The 25,211-nt window shown below is 24.4% G+C and overlaps 3 protein-coding genes across 11 annotated transcripts; 2 read left to right on the forward strand and 1 right to left on the reverse strand.

Moving 5' to 3' along the window:
- Positions 1-813: 813 nt before the first annotated feature.
- LOC126906656 (WD repeat-containing protein 19) lies at positions 814-9,023 on the forward strand. 4 transcript variants are annotated; one of them, XM_050687353.1, is made up of 24 exons: positions 814-1,033; positions 1,264-1,418; positions 1,475-1,699; positions 1,764-1,974; positions 2,051-2,337; positions 2,424-2,667; positions 2,729-2,974; positions 3,795-3,914; positions 3,977-4,126; positions 4,389-4,536; positions 4,598-4,915; positions 4,974-5,104; positions 5,168-5,319; positions 5,400-5,601; positions 5,664-5,810; positions 5,861-6,027; positions 6,208-6,451; positions 6,568-6,720; positions 6,777-6,873; positions 7,880-8,086; positions 8,164-8,273; positions 8,342-8,515; positions 8,577-8,648; positions 8,718-9,023. In XM_050687353.1, exons 1-24 carry the CDS (start codon positions 1,016-1,018, stop codon positions 8,754-8,756), a joined length of 4,017 nt encoding a protein of 1,338 aa, XP_050543310.1. In that variant the 5' UTR covers positions 814-1,015; the 3' UTR covers positions 8,757-9,023. The 4 variants fall into 4 exon arrangements, with proteins under 4 accessions (XP_050543310.1, XP_050543311.1, XP_050543309.1 ...); XM_050687354.1 differs by having other exon boundaries at positions 1,764-1,879; positions 2,091-2,337; positions 8,577-8,653; positions 8,718-9,021; XM_050687352.1 differs by having other exon boundaries at positions 815-1,033; positions 8,577-8,653; positions 8,718-9,020.
- A 3,413-nt stretch (positions 9,024-12,436) lies between these two features.
- LOC126906883 (uncharacterized) lies at positions 12,437-15,693 on the reverse strand. The gene is made up of 2 exons (XM_050687800.1): positions 14,975-15,693; positions 12,437-13,974 (listed from the first exon to the last, which is right to left on the reverse strand). Exons 1-2 carry the CDS (start codon positions 15,482-15,484, stop codon positions 13,219-13,221), a joined length of 1,266 nt encoding a protein of 421 aa, XP_050543757.1. The 5' UTR covers positions 15,485-15,693; the 3' UTR covers positions 12,437-13,218.
- Positions 15,694-16,385: 692 nt separating this feature from the next.
- On the forward strand, positions 16,386-24,091 carry LOC126906884 (uncharacterized). 6 transcript variants are annotated; one of them, XM_050687804.1, is made up of 9 exons: positions 16,388-16,526; positions 16,585-16,674; positions 17,736-17,872; positions 18,105-18,278; positions 18,919-19,082; positions 20,133-20,219; positions 20,472-20,597; positions 20,664-20,730; positions 21,364-24,091. In XM_050687804.1, the coding sequence occupies exons 4-9, from the start codon at positions 18,176-18,178 to the stop codon at positions 21,450-21,452; spliced, it is 636 nt and encodes a 211-aa protein (XP_050543761.1). In that variant the 5' UTR covers positions 16,388-16,526; positions 16,585-16,674; positions 17,736-17,872; positions 18,105-18,175; the 3' UTR covers positions 21,453-24,091. The 6 variants fall into 6 exon arrangements, with proteins under 6 accessions (XP_050543758.1, XP_050543761.1, XP_050543760.1 ...); XM_050687803.1 differs by having other exon boundaries at positions 16,388-16,674; XM_050687802.1 differs by lacking the exon at positions 17,736-17,872 and having other exon boundaries at positions 21,364-24,090.
- Positions 24,092-25,211: the final 1,120 nt, after the last annotated feature.

The following is a 25,211-nucleotide window of genomic DNA, read 5'->3' on the forward strand; positions in this document are numbered from 1 at the left end:
AAATATATATAAATAAACAGAGGTGTGCCAAGGGGGTGGTTTTAGGGGTTCAAACCACCTCCAAATTGACTTTTTTAATTTGTAACCTTATTTTTTTCATGAAATAAAAATTATATATTATAGTACATTATAGTCACGGTGAAATAAAATTTTGTTTTTATAAGATTAAGTCTTCACATGTGTTTTTACTATTTGACAGTAGTATTAAATTATTATGGATTTTTATGAATACACTCGGGATTGTTTATTTAATACCTACTTATTTTAATGATATAATTGTAAATTTAATACTAACATCAAAAAATTAAAACCACCCCCAAAACAAAATTCTAGGTTTGGCCCTGTAAATAAATATATAGTAAATATAAATATTTATTTATTAAACTTTTTAAAGGGCAAAAAATATTAATTTTGGGAGAGGGAATAGTAAATTTAATGACTTAATGTTCCTTTAATAAAATAATAAGCAAAAAAATATTAAANCGAAATTACTTATTAGCATAAAGAAATACAACATAGCGGATATGAGATTGTGTGGAGACCGCAATACAAATAAATCGGAATTTTAAAGCAGAAAAAACGTAAAATCTCTTCCAGGTGAAGCTATTTTAGTATATAGCTAGATACTAGATATACTAGATATACTAGATACTAGATACTAGATACTCGATACTAGATATACTAGATACTAGTAGTTCTATTAACTATTTCACTAATGGAATAACTTTTTTTCACTATTAATGACTCATCTTTATTTTTATATCTACGGTTGCTTAGAAACCAACAGCAGTTAAACAGTAACCGTCAATCTATCATATCAGTAGGTAACCTGATAATAAGCGCTTGGTCATGAGAATTTAAAAATTGGTTTAATAAAAATTATTTGATTTGTATAGCTGTTCAAATTTTTTATTAAAGGTCACATGTACGAAAAATCATATATGAATGAAAAATATAGTTTTAGAATGTTAATGAATCATAAACTGAGCAGCGAAACTATTTTAAATTTAATTATATGACCAGCAAAATGAATGTACGTACTTTAAAATAAAATATATCTTGTAATAATTGTTCAAAAATTATTATTTATATCTATGCATAAATTAATAAGCCATAAATAATTGATAAGTAATATAAAGTATTGTTATAATTTTATAACAAATGTATTCTGAAGCTATAATAATACTATTTAATAAAAGCTTTAATAAAAAAAACGCATTTTGTTAACTATAGAGACTTACTATGATATATTTAATTTTATAGAAATTAGTAAAACTTGATTTTCCCAGAGGATCAGGTCGGTCTATATTAGCTTGGCAGAAAGGTAATGGAACATATATAGCTATAGCTGGTACTGATCAATTTGTAGGCATATATAACCGTAATGGAAAACTTATAGAAAAAATTAAAATCACAGGGTAATTTGATATCAATAATAATAATATTTTTTAATGATTTATATAATTTCTTTTAGAACTTGTTTAGACCTAGCATGGGATCGTGATGGTGATTTATTAGGTATTATATGTGATGGTCTAAACTCAATAGTTTTATGGGAAGCCAACTCATCTAAAACAGAACACATTAATCCTGTTTTCAATGATAATTTAACTTGTATATTATGGTCAAAAGTCAGCCAAACAGTTGCAGTTACTTCTGCTAAAGGAAATTTGACTATATATGATTATATAACGTCTAAGTAAAATTTGAAGGTTAAAAACATACTTATATTTTTTAATATATCTTTTTTAAATATTGTTTAGAAGAATACCTGTACTTGGCAAACATTCAAAAAGTATCATTTGTGGTGAGTGGAATCGAAATAATATACTAGCACTAGGATCCAAAGATCAAACTGTTTCCATTAGCAATGTTGAAGGTGATACATTAAAAATTATTACTCTTAGGGGAGAGCCTTCTAACATAAAATTTTCAAAAATGAAATCTGACAGAAAAAAAAATTTAGAAGAAACTGTAATTAACTATTTTCCAATTAGCACATACTTAACTCAAATATTCATTGTAATAATTTTTTCATAAATTATTACAGTTAAGTGTTTTGGTGAGTAACAAAACATTATATCTAATAGATCTCCAAGACACGGACAATCCTATCGAGTTAGCCTTCAATGTAAAATATGGTTCTATTGTGACTTATCATTGGTATGGAGATGGTTATATCTTAATTGGTTTTACTGAAGGTTATTTAATTTCAATTTCAACCCATCCTAAGGAAGTTGGTAAAGAACTTTATCAAGTACAGAATCACAAAGAACTGTTGTCTGATGTGGGTTTATCAAAAATATCAGGGAAAGTTGCTACTTCTGGAAACTACACGTATATTTTTTTCTGTATACTTTACTAAAATTTTATTACTGTAAATTATTTAAAAAAATAATTTTTCTAACAATTAAAAATATTAGTGTTAAAGTTAATGAAATTGGAAAATTGGAGGAAACTATTGCAGTACTACATGTTGAAGAAAGTAGTGTAATTGAACGAATTTCTTGGAGTGAGGATGGGCGGCTACTAGCTGTAATAGCATCAGATGGATGTATTCATCTTTACTTAGGAACATTACCTATGTTATCTGCATCATTTAATAGCTGTGTCGCGATTTTAACATCTTTAAATCAAATAACTGTATTCTATTATCATTTAGACAAAGTTAGTTATTCATAATAAGTTAAAATAATAGTGAAAATACTAATTTTTATTTTATTTTAAGAATCAATCGCCTTATACTATTTCTGTTACTGCAGAAATAGAACCTACATTTTTAGGTATTGGTCCTTTCCACTTAGCAGTTGGTATGAATAACAGAATTTGGTATTATCAAATAAATACAATTGAATCCAACAAGTTAACAATTTCATTAATTGGTGACCAAGAATACTTAAAAAGTATAAAAAACATTAATTTAAATGGAGAATATATATCAGTTTTGTTTGAAGGAAAACTTCAACTCCATACGGTATTTTAATACATATATTATAAAATTAAATATTTTAAAAACCAAGAAAAAAAATGAAGAAAAAAATATAATGAACCAATTATGTGATAAAAATATACATTGATTGCTAAAAGATTATTGGGTACATAGAAAATATTGTATTACTTGAAAATTATGTTATTTATTTAGAATTTAGTTTTTCAATAAGATAAACTAAAAATATTTAAGTTATTTTGAACTGTATTAGGATTTTGTTAAATTAAATGAAATAATTAATTTTTCTTTTTACTTACTAAAGGTTATCAATGTTTGAGATAAAAATTTAACTTTTAGAATTTTAAAAAGTTATTTGAGATATTTTTTCATTCACATCACTTAACTATACACCTTTGAGCGGAAGATAAAACATGGATGAGAAAGCCCTTATAATAAAACTTGTAATTTAACACCCTTATAAGATAAAAGAGATAGTCCTATAAAGTACTGAATAATTTATAAATTAAGAAATCTATATAATTAAAAATAACCATAAAATAAAAAGAAATTCTCTATATTATTATTTTTATTTTGAAAGTAATTGAATGTGTTATAATAAATAAATCGGTATTATATAGTATTAAATATTTGGTGGATCCATAAAGTCTAAATCCTCTTGAAATTAAAAGGCATAAAAGTGTAATAATTTATGTAATGGCATTTTCTATTTAATATTAATATTTTGCATAAAACTGTATTTTTAACAATTAGCTTTAAAAGCCAACAGAAATTATACCTCATTGCTCTATGAAATAATCTATTATTAATAGACACCTATTATAACTCAGAATTACTTACTTTATAGGTTGACTCTGTGATGTCTAAAGAAGTTGGTGACAATGTGTCTAAAATGTTTCCTATAGAAAAAAATACAACCATAAATAACCATTTCTTGACAAATGATTTTCTAATTTACAGTACAGAAGTAAGTATGTGTAAAATATACAGTAAAAAAATAGTTTTTAAACATTTATAAAAATTTATCAGACAGGTACTGTGCATTTTTTTTATTTGGAAGATTGGACTGAAGCTTTTACATACAAACATCAATGTGGTATTGTTTCTTTGTACCCAAATCTTGATGGTTCAAGATGTTTAATAATTGATACAAAAAATGAAGCTTACTTATTTAATGCTGTAAGTTTTATTTTAATATATTCAATACTAGTAAGTTATTAAAAGGTAAGCATAAAAAATAAGATGATAATTTTTAAGGAGCTCCAAATATTATTCATTAGCTTATAATAAGAATATTAAAATTCTAATTTTATGCACAGTTACAAGACTGGTACACCAAAGCTTAAGGAAGATTAAATTTTTAAGAAAGGTTTTTTTGAAACTCCTTTGTTTTTTTTCTAAAAGAAAGGTATATTTTATTTTAGTTTATTTAATTTTACAGGTTCTTGAAGAAATTATATCAGTTTTAGACTTTCCTACTTCAATAACTAAAATTTTCTGGGAATGTTGGGACCTTGAAAAACATATATTTGTTGGTTGTGATGAAAAATCAGCTTATACTTTTATATATATCAAAGAATCTATCCATGGTGCTAAAATTTTACTATGATAATAGTTATTATATTACATTTATTCCTAAATTTTCTTTAGGTAGTATTGTTCGCTATTTAGGTTCTACAAAATTACCTGAGAAACAAATACCTCTTTTTCTATCTAAAGGTGAAATAACATTAGAAACTTCTTCTGGTAAATTAAACACAATAATATTAAAGACACATACAGCTGTGTTAATACGACCCACTGCTGCAACACTCAGTCATCCTACTGAACGATTGGAGCAAGATTTAGACAAACAAATAGCTTTATTACGTTTCAATGATGCTTGGAAAACTTGTCAACTTTTAAATAAAAATATATACTGGGAAAAATTAGGAAAAAGCTGTTTGGAATATTTTAATTTAGAAATTGGTAATGAACATATTTAAATATAAAAAAAAAAAACTGTAATATTAAACATTTTTTTCAGCTATTCAAATATATTCTCATATTGCTAATGTCTCAATGGTTTGGTCTTTAGAGCTAATTAAAGATATTGAAGATAAAAATTTGTTTGCCGCTCATGTAGCTATGTATTTAAAAGAATTTGACAATGCACAAGTAAATTAATTTGATTTTTTTAGATTTTATGATATTTTGACTATAGTTAATGAATAATTCCAGAAGTTATTTTTGGAATCATCAAATCCTATAAAAGCATTAGAAATGCGTCAAGATTTATTGCAATGGGATTTAGCTTTAGATCTAGCAAAAAAATTAGCTCCTAAACGTTTACCATTTATATCATATAAATATGGACAGCAACTTGAATTAATGTAATTAGAATTTTCAGTTAAAATTAAACTTTTAATAACTGATGTGTTAAATGAAATTAGTATACAATTTTATGTTGCAGTGGTAAAGCATCTGAAGCTCTGCGACAATATGAACAAGGTCTTAACACTGAACTAAATAGTGATCTCCTAAATCTTAGTCGTGAGGGTATTGCCAGGTGTTTAATAAAAACTGGTAGTTCAAAAAAAGGAATGGCAATAGCTTTGGAAGTAGGAACTTCAAAAATATTAAATGAATGTGCTAAAATTTTAGAAAACTCTAAGGTGAAACAATCAAACAATTTTTTTAAATTTATTATTGATATGTTAATACAATATGTATACAGAAATTAAGTGATGCTGCTGAACTATATGAATCAGTAGAAAACTGGGATCAAGCTGCTTCTTGTTATATCAGGTTGAAAAACTGGTCTAAAGTTGGTGAATATGCTTCAAGAATCACATCCAGAAAAATTTATGCACAATATGCAAAAGTAAGATTTGAAAATAATTATAAAAATAAAACTGATATAATTTCAAACAGGCTATGGAAGCTATGGGAAATTATAAACAAGCACATTATGGATATTCTGCAGCCCAAGATTATGATAATGTTATTCGTTTAGATTTAGATAAGTTAAATGATCCTCAAGATGCTATTAAAATTATTCAGGAACATCACAGTTCTGAAGGTTCTAAAATGATTGCCAGGTAACTAATTTAAATTTTAATATTTTTTCTATATGTCATACTTATTTTTAATGTGAATACATTAAAATAACAAGTATTAATTATCCTATCAACTTACTACTTTTTTGTTTATTAAAGGCAACCTAAAATTTTTATTAAATTTTTTCAAGTATTAACAAACATTTCATGTTTTTTATCTAGATATTTTCAAAGAAATAATGAAGTACTTCTTGCTATTCGATTTTTAACTATGTCTCATTGTTTCACCGATGCATTCAGATTAGCTTGTGATAATGACCAATTAGAGTTATATGGTGATGTTTTAATGGATGAAGAGGAGGAAATAGCTATTCCAGAATTTACTAGTCTTGCAAAATACTTTGATAATCAAAATCGTCCAGCACTATCTGGAAAATATTATTACTATGCTAAAAACTACCAAAAAGTAAAATATATTTTTCTAATACTAAATACTATGTAATATATATTAATATTAAACTTAAATAGTATTTAAAATTTAACTTTTCAATCACATATATTTACTTTTTTTTAATTTGTTAGGCCATTAAAAATTTAATTGAAGGTAGTAAAATAAATCCTGAAAATGAAGATATCTTATCATTAGGCATAGAAGTAGCAGCTGCTGCTAAAGAAAATTCAATTGATGAACAATTAATACAGTTATTATTGGGTGATGTTGATGGTTTTCCTAAGGTATTTTATACATTTGTATTATTTATTTATTATTTATGTCAAATTAAATTTATCAGAATCCTAAGTTTTTGTTTAAACTCCATATGGCTAGAAAGAGATTCCATGATGCTGCCAAAGTTGCCATAATTTTAGCAAGCAATGAACAAATAAAAGGTAAATGTTCAATTAAATAAGCTTAATTTTTTTTTTTAAATAACCTAATTTGTTTTAAATTTCCTCTTTTTTTTGTAACATATCCTTAACTAAGATGTTGAATTCTTATTAAAAAAATCAAAAAGTAACTAAGCACAGCAAAATTAAACCTTTATATCTTCATAATTAGTATATAATACATTTATTGACTTAACTAAGTAGGTCACTTATATCACGAATAAATAAATAAAAACATATATTTATGTTTATTAAATTTCAATATTTATTCAGTTTTGTTGAGCCCAAAAATGAAATGTATCAGGCCGTAAAGAGCGCGTACGCACTTACCTACTTTGGTAGATTTAGAGAGCATCACTAAAAAGACATTTTAGGCTTCCTATAAAGCTCCAATCACTGAAAATACATTCTACAGATGGTAAATGAATTTTTAAATAAAAAAAATAACTTTCACAGGGTTTCCCCTCATTAATCATTATTTATTATATTTATCTAAATAATACTGAATTTTCAAAACATAACAGGCATTTTTAATTATCAATATTATTCGTTGCAAATGTATCACTATGACTTGCACAATATCTTTAAAATTATACTATGTACAAATTTGATCCTATCCACTCTCCTACCTTAAAATTGTATCAACTTGAATTTTTAATAAAAAGAAAGTGTCCTATGCTTAACTTCTAAAATATTAATTCAAAAGTTTTAAAAACAAATAATTTTGTTATTTAAATAGTTTCTTATGTGTAAGCTGATTAAACTTAAATGTATTCATTTGAAGTTGATACAAATTAAAAAGGTAATAAGGGGGACTTTAAATTGTAGGATACTATTAAATTCTGAAAAAAAATATATATATTGTATTTAATACTTTTAATGACACGAGTGTAGGTAAACAACTATTCTGTATTTATATATTTTTATTGAACTTTGGTTAGGCCATTAGCTTGTTATACAATTATTGTGTTGAATTATTTGTTTTAATTTTTTTTAATTATTTTATTAGGAAATTATAGACAAGCACATGATGTTTTATACAGCACTGTTTGTGAACTACGCAACAATCAATTAAAAGTAAGCAATGAAATGATTGCAAATTTAGCATTACTTCATTCTTACATACTGGTCAGGATACATGTAAAGTTAGATAACCATTACAAAGCAGCTTTGTTACTTATAAGAGTATCTGAGAATATTGATAAATTTCCTTCACGTGAGTTTAAATTATACCTATCTACATCCTGCCTGCATATTTAATTTTATGCCATTGAATAACTAAGCAAATTTCAGATGCTGTTCAAATTTTGACTTCAACTGTCATTGAATGTTATCGATCTAATTTGAAAGAAAGTGCCTTTAAATATGCATCTATTTTAATGAAATCAAACTATAGAAATCAAGTAAACTTTTACTCTTGAAATTATTATATATTAAAATTAAATAACTATAAAATAATTAATCATCTTAGATAGATGAAAAATACCGAAAGAAAATTGAAAGTGTCATCAGAAAATCACCTAGAGGAATTATAGACAGCATGTTAAATAATATTGAACCATGTCCTTATTGTGATCATGAACTCTCTATTACCAATTTAATATGCATTAATTGTAAAAGCTGCATACCTTTTTGTATATCAACAGTATGTTAACTAAGAAAAGAAATTTATTGTTAAACTAAAAATATTATGTTTTTATTTTAAGGGTTGGCACATAACCAAAGAAAATTTGACTTTTTGTCCTAACTGTCGATTTCCAGCCTTGTACAATGAATTTGTTGAGTAATATAAAACAATTAAATTAAAATTTTATGAATATTGACAAAATGCTTAAATTTTATGTTAGATTATTGGAAGCTGGAGAAAATTGTCCTATGTGTTCTGATACAATAAGAATAAATTATTTACAAATTGTTGAAGATCCAAGACCATTTTTATTTTCAAATGAACAATAAAACTATATAATCAATATTTATAAATTACCAATATGAATCCGTCCAATTTTCAAAGTGAAGTACTATTTTTAGAATATATTTTGCACTTCTATTTCTACTAGCTGATTATTTATTCTTTTTATAAAATTAATTTATAAAAATTTTATCTATATTTGTTTTATATTGTGAATATACAGAATGATTCATTTATCATTAACCACTAAATTTATTCTTAAATAATTTAGAGAATTTTTTTTCCTGTTTAGTATTATTTATTTCTGGATGTATTAAAAATGAAATATTTTTTAGGTTCATCCCTTATTCTTTATAAGGGTACCAACTTTATTTTTTTTAATGGCACTGTACATATTTAACTTTTTTAAATGTTACAAAATGGTCTGATTAAGAAAATGACTGATCAATAGTCATTTTTAAATCAGTAGTTCAAAAGTTATGCATGTTTTTATGTCTGTGTCAGAGGTGTTGCACAACAGAGAAATACATCATAAAAAATTAACTTAACCCACACCTCACCTCCTATATAAGTTTTAAAGTATTAATAAATCGTGATTTACTGTTTTAAAAGTTGTTATCAACTAGTTTAGTTTTCTTTAGATTAAGACTAAATTTTTTCCGTACCATGCATTCCATCTTTCCTTAAATTCTGTTCACTTCTGTCCCCTACATGATAGTAAAACTCTATGCAATTTCTCCCATCATCTCTTTGGTTGTCTTGCTCACATTAACAGCGAAAATACACTATTTAGCCTATTAGCCGCCTACAATATTAATCCCCCTTCCAAAGCTAGTATACTTTGTTACTATTCTCCCAATATATAATTATTTCCATAATGTCTTTTCTGAAGAGTTTCGGTTTTGTCATTTAATCTTTAATTAATTTTTTTTTCTCTTCTTTCATTCTTTCAAATTAAAAATTTTTAATTTGTTCATTAAAAGCTCTGTTAACAATAATTTTAAATAATGTTTAATTTCTCTCTATTTTAGAGTTTACTAACAATTATTGTCATATTTGTTGTACCGTTTTAACTTAGTATTGTTACATTTTTTATTATTTTTGAATAATTGTAGAGCTGATTATTATTTAATAAATGCTTTTAAAAAAATTACCAGTTTAATTGGATTACTTTCAATAATATAAGTTATTTTTTATGTTTATTTTTATTTTAATTATTTAACGCCAAACGGCCATTTACAGGAATAATATTATGCTAACCTAAATATATAACATAATATAACAAAAAGAAGAAAAAAAAATAATAATAATAATAATGTACATGCATATATGTAAAACATAGAGTAAGAAACTTTGACAACAAAATAATGATGACAATAAATTAAGATAAATATAATATATAATTAATATAAGACAGTTAAATTTTTATAAAAGTAAATGTGACCAAAAAACTAAATATTATTGAGAGAGCGTAGCATTCAGTGTATTGGATTATTATTATTATAGGAGGTATGATGAGAGGGAACATGAAAGGGAAAGTGATTTCTAGTGGGATAGGATGGAACACGAAATGATATAAAAGACAAAAGGTCTGGTGCATCAATTAGACCATTAAGGAGAGCATCGATAAATGAACGGTCTGCATCAAATCGCCTGGAACTAAGAGTAGTTGTTACCATTAAAAAAAATTAATTTGGTAACTTTATAACAAATAAAGAATGGATATTTAAATACTTCTCCATCAATAAATAATATTGAACAAAATTTAAAAATATTTGTTTAAAATTATTATTACCTTAGAAGAAATTTAGTAATCAACTATATCACTGTATACAGTTCAATCAAAAAAAATTAATACAAGTCACCACTAATGGTGTAGAAAGAAAGTTCAGGGTTCTCCTTCTCAAACTATCTGAAGCAATTTTATTAAATAAACATGTGAAAATATATTGAATTAATACCTTTTACCCAAGATTAATTTCTGATGATAGAACTGATTGCTACAAAATTTGGGTTAATATTGACAATTTTAAGTTACTAATAAGCACTTGTATAGTGGAATATACCATTTGTTTTCTGATATCCTATAGGAAGGTTAATTTCTCCCGAGCAAGGATTGATATCATAAAGTCATTAAAATATCAAAGAAATACATTAAAAATAAATCCAAACACTGAAAAAAATCAAGAACTATTATTGCGTAGTATAGTTTAATATTTTTAGTGCACATGAATTGCTAACTGCAGAAAGGGGACAAATCCATATTATCCAATTTTTTTAATTCACTATAATTTTAATAAATTTGTTGTATATTGAAAAAAGGACTTAAATCTGTCCATCCAAACATTAAAAACAGTTTTTAATATAAAATTTTACTACAGAAACAGAACATGTTACAGGATAAGACTTCTTCCTATAGTTAATTACAGTTAGATAATTTTTAATTTCAGTTATTCATATTCAGTTTAAAAATCATGTTTATATTCGATAAAAAAAAAAATTATTCTTTTTTCTTTATATTAATTTGAAAATAATGTTTTCTATAAAAAGGAGTAATGTTCATAAATTTATTAAATTAAACCAAACTTATACTCTGAATTTAAAAAATTTTAAGTTCATTTTAATTGATTTAAATTTTGAAACTTATAATGATAGTTGCTATACTTTATTCAGTTTCCAGACTTTTTTTGAAAATTTTAAAAGTGAACTTGCCCAGCTTTTATAAATAATGATACTGATTTATATACTTTTATATTCTGCAAATATTCAATTGTCTGTTAACTATTGAATATTTATCTTTTTATTTAATTATCTAATTATTTAATTAATTATTAATTAATTTTTTTTTTTTAAGTAAATCTCCTTGTTTTTAATTATTTTAGATGATATCAGATTGTGATGATGTTAACAGTAATATACATTATATATTAGGATCATACAACAAAATTCTAATTTGAAGGTAATTTCTCTGAATATTTTCAGCTAAGTTAAAAAATATATCCTTCTTAAAATGTTGAAAAAATAGAATAAAAGAATAGTTTTAACTAAAATATTTTATAATTCCTTGATAAAAATAACACTTTTTTTTGTTATTTCATAATTTTTATACATAACAAAAAATTATTCAATGATACATGATATTAAATTTAATGGAAAGTTGTAAATAAAACTTTTAAATTTTTAGTTTAAAAAAATATTGTAGTATACAAGAAAAATATCTTAAAGCGGATTACTTTTAAAATATGTCAAAATATGATTGTGTAAAACAGCCATTTTAGTTAACTGCAAAATTAAAATTAAAAATTCAATTTTTTAAAAGAGAAAAAGATGTTTTCTTTAAATTAATGAATAGGAATTAATTATTTTTTATTTTATTAAATAAGACATTTTTCTAATATTTTTGTCAATAGATGAAAACAGAAAATTATACTTCAGTACTTAGCCATGTAAATGGCAGTTAAAAAATCAGGGACACATTTTATTTTTAAACAGTTGATACAGTCTTGATAAAAAAAATCATACATAACAAAGAAATTTTATCACAATATATAATATAAATTTTTCAAAATTTATCATTTAGTTTGGTTAATATTTGTAATAAAAAAATAGTTAATACTTAAGATTAAAACAATTAGATTATCAACAAACAAGACAAAATTGGTATAGTCTAATTGTACAATATATTTAAAATAATTAGTAAAAAAATAAATTTTTAAAGTCTATAAGCACACTACTGATAATTAAATCAAAATTTAAATATATTAAAGAAATATTTGTACTTTAGTAAAATGAAAAATGTGTATCAAATAATATTGATCACATTTTATACTCTAAGGGACTACAAACTATTATTTATTAATAATAATTTTTAGACAATGATTAAAAAATTAATTAAATATATTAATTTTTTATTAAAGAGTTATAAAATGTTGTAGGTACTTTAAACCTTAGTTTAGTAATTCATTTGGAATTATTTCATTAGTACCAAAAGAAGTCTTTTTATTTCAAGTATAAAGTTATTGAAAAAATTGTGTAAAATTTTCTTAAGGAAATATTATTACTCAAAATTCTTCACATATCTAAATACTGTTAATTTAATACCATACATATTAAACACAATGTTTAATAATCATCACATTATGCTATAACAACATACTATGCTGTTAAAAAAATATTGAAAATTACTAATTTGAGCAAACTTAAAAAAGTAAAATGAATAACAGAAATAATTTTTACAGATAATATATTTTTTATAATTTAATTAATATTCACAAAAGAACCAAAGCAAAAGTATATTAAATAAATGTTTTTTAACATTCTAATAATAGACTAGTAAAATGGTATTTCAATACCAAAATTATAAAATAATTTACACATTTTATTATCATTCTGTGTGAACATTTTTTCACACGTGAAATTCTTATTTAGTTAAGAGTCATTTAAGAATTGTTATCTCTTAATAGTGCAAAAATGTATTTTGCAAAACTATCTCTTACAAATTGGGGATCATTATCACAGTTATAACCATGTGGAAGAACAGTAGCATTAGGACCCCATACTATAGGTGCCATATCAGCTTTAATAACAGCTTCCATGTTTTTATCTATATAATGAAAACTTTCTCGCTTAAAAAAATTATGTAAATAACAACATGCTTTGACAATAGTTTGCACTTTTCTAGCATCTAAATTAACAGGAGTTTGTAATACACCAAACCTCCAAGCCATAATAGCAAGTGTCTTAGCTGCTCGTTGGTATGCTTTGACTAGTTGACGATTAAATAATTTATTAGATTCTCCACCTTTTTCACTCACAGTTCTATATGGAACCATAAAATTTTCTTGTAATTTAAATGAGTCATCAGCTATAAAGACATATGGTAGTTGATTAGAACCTGAACAGCCTGGTATAGTAGTTGGACAAATATTTCTTTCAATTATCCTATTTGGAGGGTTTGATTCTGATAAATGTCCACTTGGACTTGTATCTGCTATAAGAAATTCGTAGTTAGAATCAACAACAGCAGTCAATAAAACACTAGGACGACGTCTTTCATTTAAATAATCAGTATCTGCTTTAGAAACTTTACGAAGTTCTATGTGACGTACACAAGCAGCACCTAGACATGATGGAAAACGAGTAGTCCTTTCAAAAGTCATTGAAATACGCAGCCATTCTTCTTCAGTTAGAGGGCACTAAAAAAAAATTCTAGATATTTAAAAACCATAATTATAAAAGCAATACCAATGTAACCTTCAAAAAGTCTATTTTTAGTAGATATAATGATTGTTAAAAGAAGCATAGAAAATTATTATTTTTAAGGGAGTAACCAAGTTGATTTGTTTAACTGACTGACTTTTTAAGATTTACATCGACCTACCATAAATTAAAAATAAAAATTTTTTGACCAACTACGTATAAAAAATATTTTATTGGCAAACTAAAGTGGTAATTTATAGGTGGACAGGAGCACTTACAAGGAGGTGTATAGAAGCAATAATTAGAATTCTCCTAAAAAAAAATTTTAAAAATAACACTTACTTTAACAGAAATAGTGAAATGCCTCCCCTAAAAAAATGTCTTCAAGATCTATATTTAAAGGAGGCAAGTTACTCTTTTCTCCTCTTATCTTTAAATTATGATCCCTACTATAAAAACCTTTTGAATCAAATTTTTAAACCAGGAAATAATTTTCAAAATTATTAATGAACTTATTTTAATTATAATTAAAAATTTACTTATTTTTAATAATATTGTCACTCATATTGCTCATAACTCGTTGGGATTTAGAGTAAATAAAAGATTTTATGCATGACTAGTAAGTCCTTTTTTAAAAATTTTCCATCAAAAGCATAAAACATATCACTAGTAATCAACATGTTGAACCATGTTCAATTATTTTCTGAGCAATTTCAATTGCCTAGTTGTCTCACTGAGCCTTTCAATTTATATGATCTTTTATTTTTATTTTTGAACATTAATTTATGCATCAAAATTTAAAAATTGATTTATTAAGGAATAAATAGTATTGATTGGCAAAGGGCTACATAATTATTAAAGTATATCTTATTTTATATTTAAAGTAATGTCTTTAATGTTTTTAACATTATAATTTTAAAATTAATTAATAGTTTAAAATATAAGGTAGGTAAGTTCATTAAATAGTTAAGAATTATTACAAGAAACAAAACTTACTTTTATGTAATCATGCAATGCTTCAATGATACAATCACAAGTTTCTACAATAATTTTTGCCAACATTTGAGGCGATATATGAGTATCAACTTTAATTTCTTGCAAGGAAGTACTCGTTGCAAGAAATCTAAGTGTAACTGTCAGTCTTCTAGCTGGACTTATTTTCTGTCCATTTTTAGCCTTTGATATAAATGGATGCAATTTGAGCAACAACTTATGAAAAGTTTGTCTGTCCACACGTAACCTTCTACCACGATCCTCCTTTCCAAGCCATTCCAGCTCTTTTTCCAATAACAAATCTCTTGAATGACCATCACGCTGGCCATAATATGAATAATGTTCCATCGACTGAATGTACTTAAACGGAAATTTAATTATTGAACTACATTCAGGAGATTCTAATTTACACTTAATTAATATTACAACAAAAGCAGTAACTAGTTGGTTAAGATACCAACTATTGTTAGTGATGGTCACTATTAGTTCTATTAAGAGAGTAGAAGTTATCATGTCATTTTTTAATTTTTTTTTGCTATAAAACCTATACTTTTAAATACGAACCAAATGACTAAAATTTTCATATGTTTATAATTCGAACATAAATTAAACAAATCATTTTTTAATAGTAATAAAGTATAAAGATTATCATATATAGAGTTATTTATAAAAAATAATTATAAGTTGTTGAAATTGACTAAGAAAATAAAAATACTTAAAAAGTATCAACATATTTTCTAATGTTACGTATATTTATTAAAAGGAATAAAATATTTTTGATTACAGATATTATGATAACACAAATCATAGCAGTGCAGGGTTATAGTAAATATAATATATTAACCATAATCTTGCATTATTATCAGTATTACTGAGAAATTAAGATTTTTTAGAATATCAACTTATTATTGACTCTTCAACGGCAGTAGCCACTCAAAATTACAATATTAACGGAAGTATTTAAAGTTTTTTTTAATAATTTAATAAGGAAAACATTATAAGTCAAATGACCATATTTTTATGTGTAATTGTTATGTTTTTAACATTTTCCTAACCAACTACACGTTACATGGTGTTTACGTGTATTAATTAAAACGTAAATAATTTTAATTTAAATTACGAAAGTATTCTTAACTCACAATAGTTCTCCCCATCTACCTTAAACAATTTTCAATAATATAAAAATTTTATATACATTTAAATATAGAAAATTGAGTTATTTTACAATGAAAACAGTTTCTTATGCTTTGGTAAAAGTAATTATTTTAACTTAACAAAATCATTTTTATTCATTTCAACATATTTTAATTAAGAGTTTAAATTAATTTAATTCATCAAAAATACTGTATAAATATACAGTTATTATCATAGACTTTTGTAAACTATTAAAATGGTGAAATGTTTTTTTTATTTTAGGGACACACTGTAAGTATTTTGTACACTTCATTTTGGTAAAATTCAGGAAAATCCACCCACGCTTAAGGCGGTAAGGAATAACAGGAATAAATCGATTTCCACGGTGGCGCCAGCTGATATCGCTAATGGTTATCAAACAGTAGGCCTAAGACACTGAATGATCGAATAATTTAATACAATTTTTATTTTATTTTTAGACTATTACGTGATTTATACCAAAACTTTAGATAATTAATTACATAATTGTTTAAAATAACAAACACAAATTATTTTTCCAATAATCTATGGTGAGTTTATGAAGATTAAATTATAAATTATTTAAAATTATGTGTTTATTAATTATTATAAAAATTTTAATATTTAGTGTTAACATTTTTTTTTTTTTTGCATATAAAAAATATACATAATATATATTTTATTATTTTATTTTATCATTTTTTCATTCAATTTCAATGTAAATAAACATTTATGTTTCTCTAGATAATCGTGCAAATATTAATCCTTGGAATTAAAAAAGTTTTTCTCGTTATTTTCAATAATGACGATTTTTTGTATGTATCTTAAATACTTATTTTAGTCTGTAAATATTTATTTATTTATTTAAATTCTTATTTTTAGAATATTTTCAGATATATCTAATATCTTTAAACTCTATTTAAAATTCCAAACATCAGCATAAAACAGAAGACATAGATTTAATAAAAGCTTTAACACACTTCTTTAAATGTATTTGAGTTAACAACTTGTTTAAATTTTAATTAATTTTTATTACTAGTTTTAAAAGTTTTTAATTAATATTAATTTATACCTGTGGATATTTTGAACACTTACCATATTATCATAAAAAAATAAGATAATTTTTAAAGTTATATTTGATGTAAAATGAACTTTTTTAGTAGTCTTATCAACAGACGCGGACTAACTATAATGGGATACTATATAATTTCAAGGAAAAAAAAAACAATTTTTTAAAATTATTAATAATAATTTTAAGTAAATGAATTGGGGAACATTTATGGTGGAAGGGTAAATAAATATTGAGGCAATAAATGCCATAGCTAATGGCGTAAAATCTAATGGGGTAAAAATCCGGGTGGTGCTAAAATTGTGTAAACCATGTAGTCATAGCCCCTACACCCCCCAATCAATCACATTAATATAGATAGCTGTAAAACTGAACGATTATGGTTAATCGGTGGCATAATATAGAAATGTTCTATTATACAAAAAATAACGATTTTATTTGCTACAATAATAGTATAATGTAAACGTAATGTAAGAAAAAAAATTAATCTAAAAAATATTGTTAGTATAATAGTATAAATAAAAAACATTTTTGAAACTATAGGCATTAAAATTCAGTTATGGTACTATTAACTGGATGTAATAAAGCACCTCCTCACAACCCCAGTAGTTAGTGCCACTGACTACAGCATCCCAATCAGTCCGTGCTTACTTATCAAACGAATTTAATTAAAAATACTGGTAATTATTTTTTTTACGTACAGAATATTATATTTGTATATATCTTTTTATAATTTGAAAAGCGTAGATAATATATTAAATATTACGTTTATTATATTTCTTTTTAATATGTCTATGAAGATGAATTTTTATAATTAAAAGAAATTTAATCAATAAAAATAAATATAAATAATGTATATGGCATGATCAATTAACAATAAAGAATTAATTATAAAAATTTATTTATTTTTAGAAAAAAAAACTTTGCTTATTTATAATAGACTGATAGGGCATTAACGTATGTAATGCAACTAATTATTGGCAATGCCTTATTTATCTTCGACTCGAGACAACCACAATGATAATCGACTCAGATTATTTAACAGTTTATTTAGATGGAAGAAATCAGAAAAACAAAAACAAAAAGGTAGGTTTAATAGTTAAAATTTCAACGTAGTTTTCAATAATTTACTCTATAGATTTGTATCCAGAGATTAGGTCAAAATACTAAATTTTTATTTCACTATATTCAATAACGTGTTTAGCGAGTTAAATTGGGTTAAAATATTCTTAAATTGTAAAAGTTAAAGTTTGTAGTAAACAGAGACAGATGTAGAGAATAAGCTGGACTGATAAAAAACAAATGAAGATGTATTAATCTTCGGATTGGAAAACTAAAAAAACGTCGTAAAACATTTAATAACTTAGTTAACCAAAATAAGTTTTAGAAATAACTTAAAAGAGACGACATTATATAAGAATAATGATATAAACTTTTATATAATTATATCGTATTACACGAAACCGTTGATTTCTAGCACTAATACAGTATTTAAACGTTTTTGAACATTTTATATTTTAAATTTGCCTCGTTTATCTAGAAACAGTTTGAACTCGTTTTACACTTCCCGTTTATAAATCGGTCGAGAACCCATCGTGCCTTTGTGCTATGTATCGGGATTTGATTAAATTGGGCTGGGATATGTAGGTTTTCCCGTATTTTCTAGCACAAACGATACCCTTTAATGGAGAATATTAAATACAAATCTAATAATAAATAAATACAGCCAGGCAATTAAGCAAAAGTGAAGTATGTATTGCAACGAAAATGTCTGTGAAAACGAGAAATTCTTGCCCAGCTTCGCCGGCGTTATCTATACCTAGATCCAGAGATTTATTCCAAGACATGGAAGCTTTAAGAATATCAAGACATGACAATCCCTATATACAGGTAAATAAGTAAACAATATTTAATTTATTTGCAGTAGTTGCATTAAATACGATAATTACTCTTAACTGTACATCGTGACGGCCTGATCAAGAAGGCTAGGATGTGATCACACCCAGAGTTCCACATTTTATTTGAGTTTTTTTTTTACTTGCAGGAACAAATAGCCTCCGTGTCTCCCAAGGTTCCAGGTCATACTATTTATAAAAATTATAATAATTACAGATTATTCCTAAATATATTATTATATATTTATAAATAATCTACATTTTGGGGTAGATTTCAAAGAGGTTTCATTATTAAAAATGTAACAAGAAAATCAATATTTAATTGTAATTTCATAAATAAGTTTAATGAATTTTTTCTTCCTGGCTATAATATATTTTAATTTATTTTCAACAAAAAAGAGTGCATAATTTTATCAAAGTTTGAAACAAAAAATTAACAACATTGCGACTAATACAGGGTGGTAGATGCCCCAGAGAAAAAACATATACATGGTAAAGATATATTTTTTTCTGTTTTGGTACAAACAAATTGTTACAAGAAGTGAACAATTTTTTTATGTAGATCCCTTCCAGTGGCGTATTTATTGAGGTCTGTGGGTCCTGAACACTTCATGGATGTAAAATCATAGTAGTGGAGGGCTGAATCTCCCTAATACTCTATGCTCTAAAAGCCATTTGATCCGTTCCGTACAATATTTCTAAATACGTAATTGATCCACTCCCGAAACAAAATCCTAATTACCACACTGGACTAAAAAAAAATTATTTGAAGGTGGTCTACAAAAAAGTATTATCTCTACACGTGGATACAATGGTAGCAATATTCCATCAAAATCTCCAATTCATGACTATCTGAAGCTACTACCCCTTCCAAAATTTTTTTCATATCAATGCCTACAACATATCTTAATCCAACCATGCATAAAAGCTCTTCAAATAAATTACTCACTCCTTAAATTTTATTTCATTTTTAATATAAAAGTAAACAAAAATATTTTAACATTTTATTTCTATTTTACATAAATGTATAAATATATTTTTTTAGAAAAAAATAATAGCAAGTAGAGAGAGCTTATTGGAAGATAGTATTGATCATGTATCTATAACTGACGACATAGATATTATGGCTCAGGTAATTAAAACATTGACTTATATTATTAAATAATGATAGTCTTCAATAATTTTTTAAACATTAAAATCGTTCTAATTATCCCGATATTACAATATCAAAATTAATTTAATATATGTTTTATTCTAAATAATTAGTACATATTCATGGTTATCAAAATAACTCTAGTAAAAGACATGATAAACTTTTGTTCAATATGATTTCGGATTTTTTTAAAATGATAAATTGTAATTTTTAATTGAAAAAATTTTTTAGGAATATTTGGCTGATATGAACCCTAATGCATTAGTTGAACTCCATCAACACATGGTGAGAAGTCCCCCCCCGACATCGTGGCCACGAATCCCTCTATTTAAATTTGATGATAAAGATCAAGATCAGGTAATTCCAAAACTAAAATTATAATATATTTTATGGATTTCATTGTGATCGAAAATCTTATTTCAGGAACTGTTAGATGATAGGTGTGCAAGTCCACAAACAGTTCGTTCATTATTTCACAGTCCTTATTCAAGTAATTTTTTTTATGTTATTATTCTTTTCTACATATATCCTACCCGAGAGAAACTAAACATTAACGAAGACGAAGCTTTTTCCAATATAGGCACAACTTAAACAAAATATTTGGTGATTTAACTTAATTTCTTGCCTACTTAAAAATATTTCTCTATAAATGTACAAGTATTATTTAAATATAGATTCCATTAGATTTCGCCTATGCCTCCTTTAATTCAGTTTATTAAGAAATAATATTTCACAGCAAAATCTATCCATGGGATATTAAAATATCTTATAATCAACATTAAAATAATGATTTTAAGTTAAAATCATTATTTTATTTATTAATTTCTTAAAATTTTTAATTAATTAATTTTTTTTAATGGACGACGGTATTTTATAACTTAGTTTAATTGTTACAACTAATACATATTTTTTATTAATTATTATTTATTTATTATTTGAATAGCCAAAGTTTTAGGCATTCGTTCTGACACTTAGTTCATTTTCATAAATTTGGTTTAAGCTATTCTATCCCTCCAATTCTCAATTTAGAATTGTAGGTTCAGGACTGACCTTCCTTCCTAATGAGTCAATAATGTAAATGTATAATATTTTATAAAAATGTGTAAAAAATGATTATTCATAGGTGGTACTTCCAGTTGTATGGTTTCCCCGCGTTACAATCATCAATCTCGGTGTAGTCGATCAGTAAGTGAGACTCGAGGTAAACTTTAAATAAAAAAAAATATTGGATAGATTTTTAAGTGACAATATTAATATATTTTGTATGTATTTGGTTATGTACAAATATTTTATATAATGGAGACTTAAACTGTTATTATTTTAAAAACGTTATCATCATTATTATAATTTCTCAAAAATGTAACCAAAGAAATTGCTATTTTCAAAAATAACACTCAAAATCATATTTTAATATTATTCGCATATAATGAAAGGGGAAATATTAATATATCACTTCTATTTACTAATTTTGAGTAGAGTAAAGAAAAATCGATCCTAAAATGAATATTTTGTGCGTTTAATTACATAAATATAATTTATACTCAGTAATAAATTAGTAAATGTAATACTCGCTATACTAAAATAATTATTAATTTTATTTATTTATTTATCATAGTTCTGTGTCCAGTTTTTATATTTAATATTAATTATTTTTACTCCAGTTTTTTTTTTAAGTGAAGTGTAAATTCAAAGAGTTTAAACTTAAGTTCAAATTAAAATAAAGCTGGCCTCTCGATTTTTTTTAAATCATAATTTTGTTAAACTAATTTTTAATATTTTTTATTTTATATATTTCTTGATTTATTATATTATTAATTACTTTTTATCAAAATCCCTTTTAACTTATAGTGGTGTGAACTTTATTTTTTAAATACCAATATACATTTTTAATTTATAAGTTAATTAAATATACATGTAGCCATTAAAAAAATATTGACACCTTTATAAGAAATAAAAAACGAATTAATAAAGTATTTAATAACTAATAAATCAAGAAATATATGTACTTAAAAACTACCAATAATAATATTTTTAACGTAATTATTATTTTGAGAGAACTCGAGTAGCTAGCATTAAAAAAATCACTCTGTATCTAGTGATTTCTTTGTGAATTTAAAACAATTATGTAATTAAAGGAAATTATTTTTATGTTTCATTTATTTCAAAAGTCAATTACTATTAAAAATGTTCGTTGTATTTAAAATGATTAATATATTAATTTTTATCTAATATATACGTACTATGCATTTTAACATCATATTGCAATTTCACCAATTTTTATTATAAATGAAAAAAATATGATTGAATTAATCACATATAGAGAAGACTATTAATCGAATTTTTCATTTATCCTACAGAAAATACAGATGACCTAAACATTTTATACAATAATTATATTTTTTATTTTTAATTATCACTTAATAATATTTGAAAAAGGAGCCACTTTTCTTTTACTGTGACTTGTAAAGCGAGAAAAAAATATGTTTAGCTTTTTTAACATAGCTCTGAGATAAGCTCATGTCACCCATCTCCAATTCCGATCTTATCCAAACATAAATTTTTATGGTTAGATCATGATTAACTTTACATTAATATATTCAAAATAGAATACCAAAACAATATATTTCTGATGTTTAAACTCCTAATATTGCATTTTTATTTAATTTTTAAGTTTAAATTAAAAAATATTCGTATTTTAAATATTTTTTATATTATTAGTATATTTTCTTTTAGTATTTATTGTAATACTTTTTAAATACATTTATTTAATACATTTTAAACTAGAATAAAATTATTTAACGGATGCTAGTTTATTTATCAGTAAAGCATTCATAATATTTTAATTTTAATTCAAACAAATTTTCATATAATTATACAAATTGTATTGCTTTTATTAAATAATCCATTAATGATATTTGAAAAATTTTATTATATTTATTGAAAAAAAAAAAGGTGAGAGATTTGATTAATTAAATTAAATAAATTAAAAATATCAGTAACAATACGAAAAATGTAACTTATGTCTATTAGTATAAAGCTATAAATGTTTTAAATTTTACATGTTACACATCACATGTAATACTTAGTAAAAGTTAAAAAGAAAGAAAACTCATTTTACTATTGCGCATTTTTGTAAGCAATTAAATTACTAAATTAAGTTATTTTCTAATCTTTTAACAAAACTATCTAGTCAATATTCAACTTATAAACTAATATAGAATTTTATAAAAATAAATTTATTAGTGTTAGATATAGAATTTGTGATATTTCATTTGTTATGTAATTTTTTATAAAGTGTAAAGTATTTATCAAATAATGTTATATTATAAAAATTGATTGTAAAATTTTTACTTAAATATTTAAACACCAACATTTTAATGAAAAATCTATTACAAATATATAATTCTGAATAAAGTAAATATTTGCTTTATGGTGTCTATTATTCTGTTAGTGATTTTTGGTTACCAAATTTAAAAAATAATCATTATACTTCATAGAAATCTGTTTTTATCGCTAACTAATGTTAAAAATGAATCTAGATTATTATATTATCAATGTTATATTTTTAAATTATTTTTGAGATTATAGGTTTGTCCATTATAATTGCAATAAATATTAAATTTTGTTAATCTCATTAAAAGTCCTTTTGATGAACGAAATCAAATATTTGTAATTCTTTATATGGAACAACTATGTACATGATTTGGCATTTCAAATATTCTTTTTATGTATAAATATTATTATGATCAATATTACCTATTATAGTATTATAATATATTTATAAAACAAGTTGTTTTAAAATGTACAATGCATAATTTGTTTATTGAATAAATGAATACAGTTACAATTTAGTTATAATTTTATCTTGTAATTTATTTATGATGAAAAATGTTTGTGTATTACAATTTTTTTTAGGTGAAGAAGTTTAAAGGATATTTATTTTGATTTTTTTATGTAACTTAAAAACTACCTCTTATTAAAATATGAATAATAAATCAGATCCGGACAAGGAGCTTCTGCGTCACAGTTTACTTTCCACCCCTTTCCTCCAATAAAATATAGTTAATTTATGGAAACAACGAAAAACTACATTGGACTAAGCCTCCACAGCCTCAAACAAACTATACTTATATTACTTACAAATATATTACAAATAACATTGAAAATAAGTGAACCAAAATACCGAGGAGTATACTTTAGAAACACAAATGTGTTAAATACTCGGGAAAAATATTTTTCATCCCTCATAATAAAAAAAATACGTAATTTATCATATACAATGTGTGTTCATGGATAATAATTACGCATTTAAAAATATACTTATTTCGATTGGAAATCTAGAATTTTTCTACTAAAATCTATTACCTTTTCCCAAATTTTCATACTATGACTCATAAGCTTTATGTCTCTATAATTTCCACACTCCTGTATGTCTCCTTTACCTTTAAATATCGGCACCACAATACTATTCCTCCATTCATTTGGTATTTTCCCTTCTAATAAGATTTTATTTAAAAGTTCCTTCATCCACATTATGGCAACACCACCTAATATTTTTCATACTTCTACTGGCACTTCATATGGTCCCACTGCTTTATTCTTTTTCATTGATGCCATAGCCTCCGATACCTCTTTCTCTTTAATTAAATCTATTAGTCACTCATTCCACGAGATATCCTCTAACGTCTCTTTTGGATACTCCTCATTCAGTAATTTTTCAAAATACTCTTTCCGCCTTTTTTTCACATCATTATCACTCAAGAGTACCCTATCATCAGCACTTTTTATACACCTTATATAATGATAATCTTTAGTCCTTTTCTCTCTTACTTTTGCAAGTCTCTAGATATCTTTCTCGCCTTCCTTTATTACTAGCCTATAATACAACTCATCATACCTCTTTGACTTCGCCTTACTTACTCCACACTTGGTTTCTTTGCACAAGCGTTTATACTCCATCCAATCTTCTCT

The sequence above is a fragment of the Daktulosphaira vitifoliae genome, unplaced genomic scaffold (genome assembly GCF_025091365.1).
Source record: "Daktulosphaira vitifoliae isolate Bord-2020 unplaced genomic scaffold, ASM2509136v1 Scaffold_5, whole genome shotgun sequence".
Taxonomy (NCBI): domain Eukaryota; kingdom Metazoa; phylum Arthropoda; class Insecta; order Hemiptera; family Phylloxeridae; genus Daktulosphaira; species Daktulosphaira vitifoliae.